The 13,830-nt window shown below is 40.5% G+C and overlaps 1 protein-coding gene across 2 annotated transcripts; it reads right to left on the bottom strand.

Moving 5' to 3' along the window:
• Positions 1 to 6,878: 6,878 nt before the first annotated feature.
• Positions 6,879 to 9,910, bottom strand: LOC131681540 (medium-chain acyl-CoA ligase ACSF2, mitochondrial-like). 2 transcript variants are annotated; one of them, XM_058962372.1, is made up of 6 exons: positions 9,859 to 9,910; positions 9,242 to 9,473; positions 8,871 to 8,999; positions 8,571 to 8,794; positions 8,144 to 8,506; positions 6,879 to 8,084 (listed from the first exon to the last, which is right to left on the bottom strand). In XM_058962372.1, exons 1-6 carry the CDS (start codon positions 9,894 to 9,896, stop codon positions 7,277 to 7,279), a joined length of 1,794 nt encoding a protein of 597 aa, XP_058818355.1. In that variant the 5' UTR covers positions 9,897 to 9,910; the 3' UTR covers positions 6,879 to 7,276. The 2 variants fall into 2 exon arrangements, with proteins under 2 accessions (XP_058818355.1, XP_058818354.1); XM_058962371.1 differs by lacking the exon at positions 9,859 to 9,910 and adding an exon at positions 9,714 to 9,840.
• Positions 9,911 to 13,830: the final 3,920 nt, after the last annotated feature.

The raw sequence follows: 13,830 nt of genomic DNA, 5'->3' as shown, positions 1-13,830 counted from the left end.
TGATCGAATTTTTCCAACGTGCTGGGCTTGGGAGCAGAACAAATAAAAAGATGGCGGAGATTTACGGTTCCAACTAAATCACCGTGAAGAAATTTTTTAAAAAAATTGAAACGGGACTTCACAGTTTATAATTATTGACCACTTGGAACAAACATCGGTTTGTCTTTTCGAAATTGATTTTCTTCTACATGAACCAAACATTGTAGTTTAACACAGCTTTTTAATGTTTTTATAGCACGTTGAAGTCAAAATTTTGGCAGGCGAATGACCAAGTTGGTTAAAGCCTGCAATTAAATAAATAAATAAATAAGTCAACATTTTATCGCGGATACGCATTTCGCAGAATTCGCAAATAAAAGATACAATTTCACGAAATTCCCCAGTTTTCTATCATTTAGATAATTCAGTGACAAGCCGGCCAGCTGACCCATAAGACCGCAATTCTTTGTTTTCGATATTGGGGTGCACGTTGCAAATTCTACAAAAATGGTATGTAACGAAAAGTGGTCCAATTTTAAACGCATATAATTCAGCCACCTCACAGCCAAAGATTTTTGATATCATGGCATTAAAAATTTAAATAATGAACAACCTAGTCAAAATATCGCGCATTTACACAGAAGATAGCGCTTCCCTAGTCCAGCACGACAGATTTGTGTACCTAGCGCGCTACGCTTCTATGAATGACGTCATCATCGACTATTTAAACGGACGAATTTCGCCGGAGCAGCTCAGTCGCCTGTTGAGCGGCAGGCGAAGCAGATCACTGCGCTGTGTGCTTTTACAGCCAGTGTAGCTGAGTTAGAAGTCCGTTACACTGCCTGTGGAGCTACGCTACCCAGTTAATGCTACTGAGCTTGTCCGTTCAAACATTATGCTATCTTTTGTATTGTTCTCGTTTCCAGCACACTTTTATGTATAATTATTCGTACACAAAATCGTTTATACATGCGAGCTCCATTTGCAAACACGGTTAACATAGTGTCGTGGTATTAGTTGTCTCTTTCGCACTACCCATCATCATCAGCGTTGATTCATTTTGCTATGTGCGCTTGGGTTTAATGTTTGAGGCGAATGTGTAGGTAGGTATATCTAATTTGTTACTAAATTGCACAACGAAAGCTTATTATTTACGTTCGATCAATTCATTGATTCATTTCCCCTTCACGTGATTCATTTTCACTCAGCCTATAGTATTTTTAATTTAACTAATAGGTACATACTACATAGCCTATTTATGAATGAATACACTGTCACTTGCAAAACCGTTGCAAAAACGCATCTTGTGCATATATAAAATTGTTTTCGATTCTTATATATTTATAGTTTCGATATATGATTAAGACCACTGCATTCGCTATATTTGTATGCATACTTTAGGAAAGTTATAATAATGGTAAAATATAACTAGAATGCTTGGTCTATACATGAAATGTGATTATATTGTCTAAAATTTGATTTTTCTTCACTGGTCCGGGTTTTTGACCACACACAATCGAAAAGGTTTTACAAGCTAATCTTATGCTATAAAGATTTAGCTCCAGATATTAGTTCGGTCACAGTTTTTTGTCATCTTTCTTCAGATTTTCTTAAATAAGTTTAATCGGATTCGATTACCTACTACAAATGAAAGGACCTGATAACCAAGAAGGTTTGGTTCAATATGTAATATTCGTGGTTGATTGGTTGTGATTAAACCATACGTAAAAAATATATTTGATTTATTATTACTATAAATGTACTAAGAAAATAAATATTTTACATTAAGTAGTATAGTCCTACGTCTGCAGCTCGTGCAACCCCATAGGGCTGCCCCTTGTAGTTTTTTATACTGAAATATATCTAAATTTTCCAAAAGCTGCGTCTTTCCCTTCTTTTCCAAAAATCGCGTAAAACGGCTGCATTTTGATTAATTTCCGCAATCATAACTATTAAGTGTCTTCTCACAGATCTATGAGTAGAAACGGTTGAACAAACGCCAGAGGCTGAACTGGAAGGGCGATATTCTATTTCGAAATCTTTATTTCAATCGTATTACTAGTTTTTCGCGATATTATATACAATATGTAAATATCATAACTGCTTGACTGAGTATAATCGTTTGACAGTCTTGCCTTTGCTGAGTTGCTTCAGTGTCACATTTGTTTATTTTTAACGCAACAAGAAAATATATATTGAACCACTCTAATGACGTTTTTTGATCTGCCCTAATCAACAGTCAATTTTATTTTCAAGATTTTATAATGTCAGAATACAAAATCAATCCATATTAATTTGATGACGTCTGTGCTGAACTAAAGGCCGAGTTATCCAAAAACAACCAGCAAATTTCGCGCCTGGCTAGAAAGGTTTCAACAGCTACTCCAGTCCGGCTAAACTCCGGTACCTCTCGACCACCTCAGAAACGTCGTCGCGAGGATGGCCCTGATCCGAGCAATATTCTTGTTGGTTGTTGGTGTTGGTATCTTTCCCGCTTTCATCCTAGCGTTAGCAAAGAGACTGTCGAAAAAATGTCTAAAGAAGGACTAAATTGTAACGAGGAGATAAAGGTAATTCCGCTTGTTAAAAAAGGCATAGACGTCAGTACGTTGAACTTCATATCCTTCAAAGTTGGAGTTCACCCAAAGTACCGTGATGCAGCTCTTAATCTTGACACATGGCCGCAAGACATACTGTTCAGGGAATTTGAAGACAACCGTACCCAGAACATTTGGAGCCCGCCGACTGATTTTCCACCGCCTCCAGAAGAAGAATGTACCTCTCTAATGCAACCCGGCCCATCAATGGTCCTGCAGAGGACTCCGCAACGATCGGCCATGCCACTATACCAAGCCACACCGCCCTAGTGAAGGAGTATCGATGCCGATCGCATACTGGGATGCAACGCCGTTGGTATTATGGAAGCCCTCGATCCCCCCGCCACAGTCGAGCACTTGCCGCCAGCGTTCATCAGTCGTCCCGGTCCTGTGTGTGGGATGGGTGAAAGGGTCTTCCAACCTGCCGCAAATGGCATGTATACATCTGTTCCGAATACTTCAAGCGCTGATGTATTCTTCGCTTCCAGTTTTTTGCCTTTTGTTCCGACATCTTGTTATCAGATTCCAACCATTTCTCTCGACGACGACGACGATAGTCGTATTTTGGGGCACGGCGCAGTTGATTCGGGATGCCTTGAATCCCTCACCACAGTCGACCAAGCGAACGTGAACCGTTCCGATACTGTTCGTGGGATTGACGAAAGGATCTTCCTACACGGCGACATGGCTTTGCTCTCTGCTGTACCTGATCCGTCCTCCAACAATATCGAGGTTTACCACCAGAATGTTGGTGGCTTAAATTCATCAACGGACAGCTATTTTCTCGCGACCACGGGTTGCTGTTACGACGTTATCGCCTTGACCGAGACGTGGCTCGACAACCGTACTCTGTCTCGCCAGGTCTTTGGTTCAACATTTGATGTCTACAAGACATCAGGCGGTGGTGTGCTTATCGCCGTTCGCCGTGGTATAAAAGCCCGAGTGATCAACGATGACCGATGGGCGAGCTCCGAGCAAGTATGGATATCAGTGAAACTTGCCGATCGCAATCTGTTCCTGTGTGTTGTGTATTTTCCACCTGACAAAATTCGTGATTCCAGCCTGATCGATGTACATCTTTCCTCCGTTTCTTTTATCGCCTCGATCGCCACCCCGTCTGATGATATCGTTATACTGGGCGACTTCAACTTACCTGGCTTGACGTGGTGCCAAGCAAGTAATGGTTTTCTACGATTGGATATCGAAAAATCTGCGCTTATTAACAATGCCAGTTGTATTTTGGACAACTACAGCAGCGCAACTCTTCGGCAAATTAATAATGTCACAAACGAGAATGGACGTACATTGGACCTCTGCTTTGTAAGTGCCCGGGACTGCGCTCCGTACTGCTGCACTGCACTGACTCCTTTAGTCAAGCAGGTGCGTCATCATCCCCCACTACATCTTGTATTCGCTGGTAACCTAGGAGTGAATTTTGAAGACGTCTCAAGCTCTATCGTCTACGATTTTAAAAACGCTGACTACGACAGCATCGTTAGCACGCTGTTGGATATAAACTGGGACGAAAATATTAACAATGACGACGCGAACGAAGCAGCGATGACGTTTTCTAGTATTCTTAACTACCTTATCGACCGCCATGTGCCAAAACGAACAATTAGTACCGATGAACACCTTCCCTGGCAATCAACCGTCCTAAGACGTTTAAAATCTGCCAAACGAGCTGCATTTAAAAAATTCTCGAAGCATAAGACACTTGCATTACGAAATCACTACTTTCAACTCAACCACGAATACAAACAACAAAGCAGACGCGCCTTTTTTAGACACCAGCGAAACGTCGAGCGTCAACTGAAATCCAAGCCCAAGTCGTTCTGGAAGTATGTTAACGAGCAGCGAAAAGAATCCGGTTTACCATCTTGTATGTCGGTCGTTTAATGGAGTTTTAGGCTCCGACACTAAGGAAATTTGCCAACTGTTCTCCGACAAATTTCCAAGCGTTTTTTCCAACGAGCGCCTGCCACCACAACAAGTCGCTGCCGCCGCCAATTTAACTCCTTCTCTAGGACGAACCATCAACCGAATTTGTGTCGATAATGCTGCCATTCTTGTAGCAAATGCCAAACTGAAAGCATCTTGTTCCCCTGGTCCAGATGGTGTTCCCTCGATTTTTGTCAAAAAGTGCATCAGCGGGCTTCTTGAACCACTTCGGCGAGTCTTCGAGCTATCACTCACTACTGGTACATTCCCTTCCTGCTGGAAAGCAGCGCACATGTTTCCAGTTCATAAAAAAGGAAACAAATCGAACATTGACAATTATCGGGGAATCTCGTGTTTAAGTGCTATATCAAAACTGTTCGAGCTGGTTGTGTTAGATCCTATTTTCTTTCACTGCAAACACTACATTGCAGATGACCAACACGGTTTCATGCCCAAACGATCGACAACGACAAACCTGATCTCGTTCACAACATATGTAATGGATGGATTCGCTGACGGATTGGAAACCGATGCTATTTATATGGATCTATCTGCGGCCTTCGACAAAATCAACCATGATATCGCAATAGCGAAGCTGGACAAACTCGGCATTCATGGACAACTTCTGCGCTGGTTTCGTTTCTACCTCGATGGAAGGCAACTCCAAATCAGCATTAAGGATTGTCTATCTGCACCATTCTTCGTTACATCCGGCATACCACAAGGAAGCCATCTCGGTCCAGTAATATTCCTCCTCTACTTTAATGACGTCAATTTCACATTACAAGGACCCCGCCTTTCTTTCGCCGACGACATGAAAATTTGTCAACAAATACGGGATAAAACCGATGCCGAGCTTCTTCAGAGGGAACTGAACAGCTTTAGTACGTGGTGTGATCTAAACAGAATGGTTTTGAACCCGAGCAAATGCTCAATCGTTACGTTCACGCGGAAACGCCATCCGACTCAGTTTAACTACTATTTCTTCGGCTCGAGCATGCCAAGACACTCTCACATCAAAGATCTCGGAGTCATCATGGATTCGGCATTAACATTCAAACCACATACGTCAGCTTGGGTTCATCTTCCGAATAGCGAAAAACTTCACGGACGTATATTGTCTTAAATCGCTTTACTGTGCGTTGGTCCGCTCAACGTTAGAATATTGTTCGGCTGTTTGGAATCCGTACTACCAGAACGGGAGTGACAGAATCGAGGCTGTCCAACGCAGGTTCATACGCTTCGCCCTTCGCCATCTCCCATGGCGAAACAGATTTCAGCTATGAAAATTGTTGCCAGCTAATACACCTCGATACACTCAGCATTCGGAGGGACTGCTCTCGAGCCCTGTTCGTCTCGGACTTACTCTCTGCCAGAGTGGATTGCCCTACAATCCTCGGACGTCTGGATCTTCGAGCTCTACGCAATAACTCCCTTCTGCGAGTTCCGTTCAGGAGAACCAACTATGGTTGCCAGAGCGCTGTTACCGGACTCCAACGAATTTTTAACAGTGTGGCGACGGCCTTTGACTTCAACAGGACGCGGAATGCGATAAAAGTGAAAATGTTGTCAATTTTAAAATGTAATTAGTTTAAGCAACCACCATTGGGGCCAAGGGGCCTGTTGGTGAAGGTAATAAACATAAACATAAACATTTCTAAATATCATTTGTCAAATACACATGAAGGTAAAACTAGAAATACATCTAGTTTGGAATTTCAAATCTTTGTTTTGAGTTATTTACATGTCTCGAGGTAATATACTTCGCTTTGTTTGAGCTTCAACAAACACTTCGGTCGCGTTAGGGGACAACACTTCATATGCGACCGTTTGTGTTCATTTTGGTGTTGTCCCCTAACGCAGCGTTTGCAACGGTCGTGAAAAAAAAATCATGGAAGCACGAAAATCTAAGTATACAGTATTGTTCTGTGACTATCGATGATCAAATTCCTAGAACAAATGGATGCTCTAAAGTTTTAGATAGAGCAGGTTTTTTTTATAAATATTATGTGGAAAATGAGGTTGGAAAATCAATATTTTGCTCTGTTGTCCCCTAATGCGACATTTTTACGACTCTCAGAATGAAATGACAACCTAAAAAATATCGAAACGATAACATAAACGTTGTGTTAGGACATTTAAAGTATTCAATTAAGTGTTTTGAGCGTACATCGTGGGATTTTTCAAACGACAAGCTGTTAACAGTTGCATAATGCGTGCAAACGTTGTCCCCTAACGCTGGAATGTGTCTGAACACCCTTTATAAGTTGATATCTCCAATATTATACGTTTTGTAGGTGATAAGAAAAAGTGTAGCACAAATTAAAACACACTATTATATGAGAATGGGATTTCTTCTTATTTATTTTATTTTCGTAACTATTATTACTTTCAATTATTTCATGTCAAATGTTTCTTACATAAAGTTTCAAATCCTACTACAGTCGTGATTCGCTGGTTGGACTCTTTTTAACTGGATCGCCTTTTAGTTGGACTTCCGCTAGTTGGACCATTGTCCATATAAAAAGCATCTAAATGCCAAAGATCTCTCGTCGAATTTACTTTAATAATCAATCTGACAATAATTAGAGATGTTAAGAGATGCATTTACGCTACTAACGTCTCTTTGAAGAGTATCTGTTTCTGACATCTGTCAGTCGGTTCAACTAGCGAATCAAATTCTTCAGCTGAACAGAGGGTGTGCCGAATCACGACTGTAAATGTTAACATTGAGTTAATGACATGAAATGAAAGAAAATTTATTCTTTCTTTTCACTCAAGAACATATCCAGAAGCTTAAATTTCTGTATTTTACCGGAAGTGGTTTTTGGAAAGTTTTGTACTATTCTGATTAGCTTTGGTATTTTAAAGTAAGCTAATTTACCTCTACAGAAAAGTTTAACGTCTTCCAAATTTACCAAATTTTGCTCTGGTGGATCTTTTAATCTAATGTACGCACAAATTTCTTCTCCCAACCTCTCATCTGGCACTCCAATGCAATGTGATTCTAGAATACTAGGATGCGTATTCAGTGTGTCTTCTATTTCTTTAGGGTAAATATTTTCACCACCTCGAATGATAACCTCTTTTAGTCGACCCACAACCTTTCCGTACCCATCCGGTCTTAGTACGAACTGGTCGCCCGTTGTCAACCAACGATCAGCCCGAATCGCTGCCTTCGTGCCACCATTATCATCCCAGTAGCCAAGTATTGTTGCATAGCTTCGAACCCATAGTTCTCCAGGAGTCCCAAAGGGCACTGTGTTCCCTTCCACGTCAACCACCTTGACTTCGGAATGATCTACCAACCGGCCAACTGAATCCAACGATACTTCCGTTGGATCACCCCGTTCACAAATAAATGAACCTCCGGACACTTCAGTCATACCGTAAGATGCGCGGACCGCTCTTACTCCAAGAATATCCTGAATATCTGTGATGAGCTTTGGGGAGCAGGCAGCTGCTCCAATCACCGCGATATCCATTACCGGTAGCTTCAGGTTCATCTTGTGATACTCGTTCAACAAATCGACATACATGGTAGGTGTTCCATAAATGATGCTACACCTATTAGAGGAGATGGAAAACTGTTTAAACAGGGTGCCGTATTAAAATTAACATCATACTTCTCTTTAGCAATTGCCATCAACGATTCACTGGCTCGGAATCCTTCTCCTGGGAAAACCAGTGTTGAACCATAGTTTAGTGCCGCAATGCTGCCGAAGACCATTCCAAAAACATGAAAGAGTGGAACTTGCAGACAAATGCGATGCTGCTTACGATCTAGTTCGTTTCGATATGCCGCCTGGGTACCATTGTTAACCATTCCAAAGTGGGATAGCAAGGCAGCCTTCGGTTGACCGGTTGTCCCCGAGGTAAACAATAAGCTGGTACCACTATCGGGAGAAATGGAGGCTTGCAGAGCCTCAATTTGAGACACTCCCGTTTCTGTCGCAAGCTGAAGAAGATCTTCGAAAGCTAGTGTTCCACTGTTATTAAGTTTTTTTTAATTTGAAGGTCGATCACTTTAATTCATTCTGAAGCATTACTTACGGAAGTTTATTCGTTCCAGAATCAACGATAATAGACGATAAAGTTGGAACTGTGGAAGATTTTAGCTTCATCGGAGGACTATCGGCTAGTTCCGGCAGTAATTGTTTCAGCATTTCGTAATAGTTCTGGGAACGGAAGCCTTCTGAAGCAACCAGTGCTTTTACTCCCACCTTCTTTAAGGCGTATTCCAGTTCACGAAGCTGATAGGCCGGATTAATTCCCACCTACGTGGAAGGGCAGTGTTTTAATCAGAATTGAAAACTTTATAAATAAAAGTAAAACTTTGGTCGCCCGACGCACCGAAATCATTCCTGCTCGTGCTACTGCAAGTAGAGTCAGATAATAGGCGGTGCTGTTCGGTCCCCAAATCCCGATGCGATCATTTTTCTCTAGGCCAAGCTGATAGAAAGCGGCAGCCATTCGATCCACCTACAGATGTAATAAATGTTAGTTTTATGCTCTTGGACAATTGGGTCATTCACTTAAGTTTTGTCAACTGTTTGGATTTAGTGTCTATCTAGAGTCAATTTGGTGTCCGTTGTATATTCGAAACACTAAAGTACATGATGAGTTGTATGCATACAATCTTTTAACGTAAAACTAAGTGGTACGAATTCTTAACTTCCGATACAGATGCAAAGGAATTCGAAAGCACGGATTTGTATACCTACCTTGTCCATAACTTCCGAATACGTGTACCGTTTGCACTCATGGCAGGACAGCACAGCTTCATTATTTGGATATTTTTCAACAGCTAGACGCAAATGTTGACCTATGTTCCGATAGAGCAGTGGCTTCCCTCCAGTATGCTGAACATAGCTCTGATCGTTCGTCCCATCTATTTGATGAGCCTTCACCGTATGTAAGTTTAGCGTAAAAATGTGCGTCGATGTCTGAAACCATCTGTAACGTGAAACTAGTATTTACATTCCAAATTTGTATCACAGTAACACAACAATAACATTTCTGCTTATCATACTAAAGCACTCTACTAGGAGCGATTTTTATTTACAACGCGAGCGCGGTTCACGATAATACATCAACCAATAAAGCATCGTAGATAACGCACAGTGAAACCCGTCGCACTATACGTATGGGTTCATCCTGTTCGAACGCATTTTTCAACCTTCTTTCGGTTCACACCTTCTCTGGAAGATAGCTTTTTCCAAAAATTTTCCACCTTGCAGCATCTCACTAATCAATCGAAAACTACTAAAATATTTCAAACACAATTTCGGGAAACATCTGCTAAAGCCTGTGCAGCAGTGAACGACTGCCAGAAAAATACCTTATTACTTCTGATAACAGAACGCGAACAGAACTCATATAACGGTGCTTTAGTGATAACCAGTCTCAGCCGTCTGGTGCACAGTCAAAATTGGCTGCACGGTAGTAATTGCTGAATTATGGAAATGAACCATCTGGGACTTTTGAGTGGATTTTTTTCGCAATGTTGATTTTTATCATCAGGCCCGATGAGAGAGGGAGGCAGCCAGGGCAATTGCCCTGGGGCCCGGGTCGTATTTGGGGGCCCGCGTTTTATCCGGAAGATGAGCGAACACCGGACGTATTTACAGAAGAGCAATAAAAATAGCAATAGTAATTTCTTTGTAATCATTTATTAAATTGTTATACGATAAAAGAATAAAAACTGCCAACTTTATTTGATAGTTGACATTTGTTAAAACAAACGTTCTTAAGGTAGTTGCCTACTTTGTATACAAGTTAAAAAACGAGTTTTTTGCTTGAATCGACGGAGTACACTACAAAATATTGAGAAGCCAATTCAAAGTATTTTCGAAGAAAGCAATAGAGCTTCAAACAAATATACGAGGGCACGGACAAACGCATTCGTCTTCTTCTACGTTCGCTTCTTTGCTGATGGTGCCGGTTGTTGGCTTGGAGACACTGGGCGTGATTGTTTTTGAGTGAATATTTATTCCTGTCAGATCCGTAGATATTGGTTTTTTAGCCGTTTGTGGTTTGGCATAAGATAACGGTGTGCTGTTTACGGTTATAGTTAGTGGGCTGTTCTTAGCTGCTTTTGCACAAAGTTTTCCGTGGTGCAGTGTCGTTTTGTAGAATTCGCGCATGGGAATCTACCATGGTTGTCTAACCAGTATTGTCTGATGAAACATCCCATTTTCGGTTGTTCCGCATAAAATGGTGCTGCACGTTGTTCCGAGAAACAAACGACTGTGCTCCTTAATGTTTTATATGGTGCATTTGCAGGGCGTTAACTTCTCCCGGACTGAGCACAATCTTCACATTTAGTAATTGTTTCACTTTCCGAGTAGCTGGTCTTACAGGACATTTCCAAAAATCAACAGCAACACAATTCGTCTGCAGTCGTTTTTGCCATGTATCTTTGGCAGAATGATTTTTAGTTTCTACTCTGTGCGAGATGAGAAGGTAGACTGACCTTAATTAATCGGTGATTAAAATGGATAATTTTTGTATTTTTGTATTTTTAAAACACGTTCAAGGAATTTTTCTTCTAAAAGTGCATTGTATTGAGACGGTTGTACGGTGATTTTGGGCCTCGCCCAAGTAACCACGAAGCATTATCTAGTGGCTTTAGATATGTCCTATATTTGCATACAAAACATATGCTTTACGGCTCCATAGTTCTATACAGATCATTAAAGCACACTTAATATGCCAGAATAGAGCTAGTTCAAAAGCACCTTAATGGCTATCAGTAATGTTAATATAGAGCCGCTTAAAAATAAATTTTCCTTCATTATCGATACAGCAAAAGAAAAAATAAATGTTCGATAACACACTCACCCTTCCGCTCTTTTTGACATTAAAAATGTCTTACTCCATTATCTGGGGCTAGGTGTCATTCTAAAATCTAAAATATCTCCCATGTAACGAAACTATGTGAGGTTTGCACGCCTATAACTCCGATATTATTAGATGGATTTTAATCATTCATGCACCAACCGATTCAGAAACACCTAACTTTAATATTGGTAATAATTTTGGAAATTGGTAAAATTAAAAAGTTCACGAAAAACGGGAAAATTACCATTCGTGAGGCTAGAGCCTAAAATTCTCATACCTATTCAATGAACGACGACGAAATTCAGAGAATTCATCTTCGTCCTTTCCCTGCCTCTTTCGTTACTAACTGCATGAAAAAATAAAACAATAAAGGCGATGTCCCCTCCTCTCTCGATTCTACGAAATCGAGTAGCAGCAGCATCGACATTCGTTTTCCTATGACAATCCGAAGTTACAATTTCGTTTTGATGCATGTTCAGTAATTTACGATTCTCATTCATTAAATGAAATTAATGCAATGTGCATCTAATAATGCAACTAGAACATAGTTAAAATCAGGAATATGCACACCGATCAGGCTTCCGTCTTACAATACCATCATTACCTCGAAAATCTACAGAATCGAGCATCGACAAATAAATATCATTGCTAGTGTATTTTCGTTTCCCCAGCAGTAAGTTCAATATCGAATGTACCAATATCATTCTGAAACTCAAAGCGAAAACGAGCGTGCGGGGAGAATAATAAAAACGCTCTGCTACATGCTTGCTTTGTCCTAGCCCGTTGTCTCATTTTCGATTTAGCAAAGTGCTAGTGGTATGGAAAGAAGCTTCGTTCTTTCGTCAGTTTCGCCTGATTTTGGCAAATGAAAAAAACATTTTCCGACTCTGCGTGAGGCAGATTTCTCAGACACAGCCGTCATTATAGGGTACCTTAGTGGCTCAATCAAACACGAAAAGTCATAAATAGAAGCGACGCATGTCCGTTTAAATCAGTTGTTGCTAATATCCCATACGAGCAACATCGTTTCCGGGAGATGCAATAAGCGCTATCGATTTTCGGCAACGTTGGCATTTGCACACACTCGCACCTAAGTGACTAAACCATATACGGTTAGTTTATAAATAGAGGTGACGCGTACACGTACACGCTTTTGTTCTTATGTCGAACGGGTAAGATCATGGCTGCAGCGTCGGGATGCTACACTAAGCGGTAGACGCTATGCATTTTCGGCAGCGGTGGCCGTGTGCGGATTTTTCGGGTACCCGCACGGTGTCACAGAATGATTTGCAAAGTGGGTGGGGTGGGTGGTTTGGATTTAATTCAATACGACAGGATGCGACTTATGTGTGCTGCTTGAGAGTGTTGCGTTGAAAAAAAAAATTATTTTTATGCATGCGTGTGCGTTATAACTTGTTAATCCATGTTTACGGCGCTTTGTAGCTGCGTAGGGTAAAGAGCCTATTGGCTTTCATATGTTTCATATTTCGGTTATATGTTTTTTTTATCAGTAAGGCATCTGACAACGTGCTTCTGTAGTTATTGCACTGTACAGCAGCGTAGTATTTTATATAGGAGAGTACACTCAGGTCTTTTTACGCGGTTTTTTGCGCAGTATTTTTTTAAGCGGATTTTGAAATTTACGCGGTTTTCATTTACGCGTTTTTTGAAATTTACGCGGTTTTCATTTACGCGGCCTGTATCCCCCGCGTAAAAAAACCTGAGTGTAATTACATCGGAAACAATCACATTCCCAGCAGAACTTTTTGTTTTCTAATTTCAAACACTTTTACGTACTGCACAAAACGGAATATTTTAAAACAGAACTTACCGTCCCAGCAGCAGTTTAAGCGGGTGTTCTTTTTCGATTAAAATTCAAGCCATGTCTTAAGCGTTACTGGACTTAAAATTGTTTTCACAGTTTATGCAGTCAGAGTATCTGTCCTGCCCTATGTAGGGTAACCAACGTAATTTGGACCCCTACATATTTTGGACCCTGTTTATGTATTTGCCTCCTACACTGCCAAGTTTCTCTGCATTTGTTTGGTTTGATGCAGCAATTACATTCCTTGAGTTGTCTATTAAGTTTCAATATTATTAGTTCATCTCTAATTGTTTCAAATTAAAAAGAAACCAAAGTTTTCAAAAATATCACCGAAAACGTTGCATGTTTCAACGATAGCCAAGAGGAACCAGTGGAAATGATATATTTTCAGATTGGATTTAAATGTACAATTATAATATTTTTTATCGATTTAATTAGTTTGTCTGATTTGGTATTATGCATGTTACGTGTTTGAAAAGGTACGAAGGTGTTTTATCTAAAAAATCTTAAATAAATGGTGTCTACAATATGTCTTGAAAAATTGATATCAACTTATTTTGGACACCCCTCGATTTTTTTTTTTTGACAGCTATTTGTTTATCGAGTTAGAATAATCAAAAAGTGAAAAATTTCGTAACGGTAGGT

This window comes from Topomyia yanbarensis, chromosome 2, assembly GCF_030247195.1.
Source record: "Topomyia yanbarensis strain Yona2022 chromosome 2, ASM3024719v1, whole genome shotgun sequence".
In the NCBI taxonomy this organism is placed as follows: domain Eukaryota; kingdom Metazoa; phylum Arthropoda; class Insecta; order Diptera; family Culicidae; genus Topomyia; species Topomyia yanbarensis.
The sequence above is the reverse complement of the archived record's forward strand: the minus strand, read 5'-3'. Positions and strand labels throughout refer to the sequence as shown.

What these genes read in the sequence shown, in the direction of transcription:
- LOC131681540 (XM_058962371.1), bottom strand. Translation starts at nt 9,760, where the DNA reads ATGCTGCAAGGTGGAAAATTTTTGGAAAAAGCTATCTTCCAGAGAAG. An exon ending in AAAGCTATCTTCCAGAGAAG is followed by an intron (nt 9,474 to 9,713) that starts GTGTGAACCGAA and finishes TTCACGTTACAG; the next exon opens with ATGGTTTCAGACATCGACGC. An exon ending in ATGGCAATTGCTAAAGAGAA is followed by an intron (nt 8,085 to 8,143) that starts GTATGATGTTAA and finishes CTCCTCTAATAG; the next exon opens with GTGTAGCATCATTTATGGAA.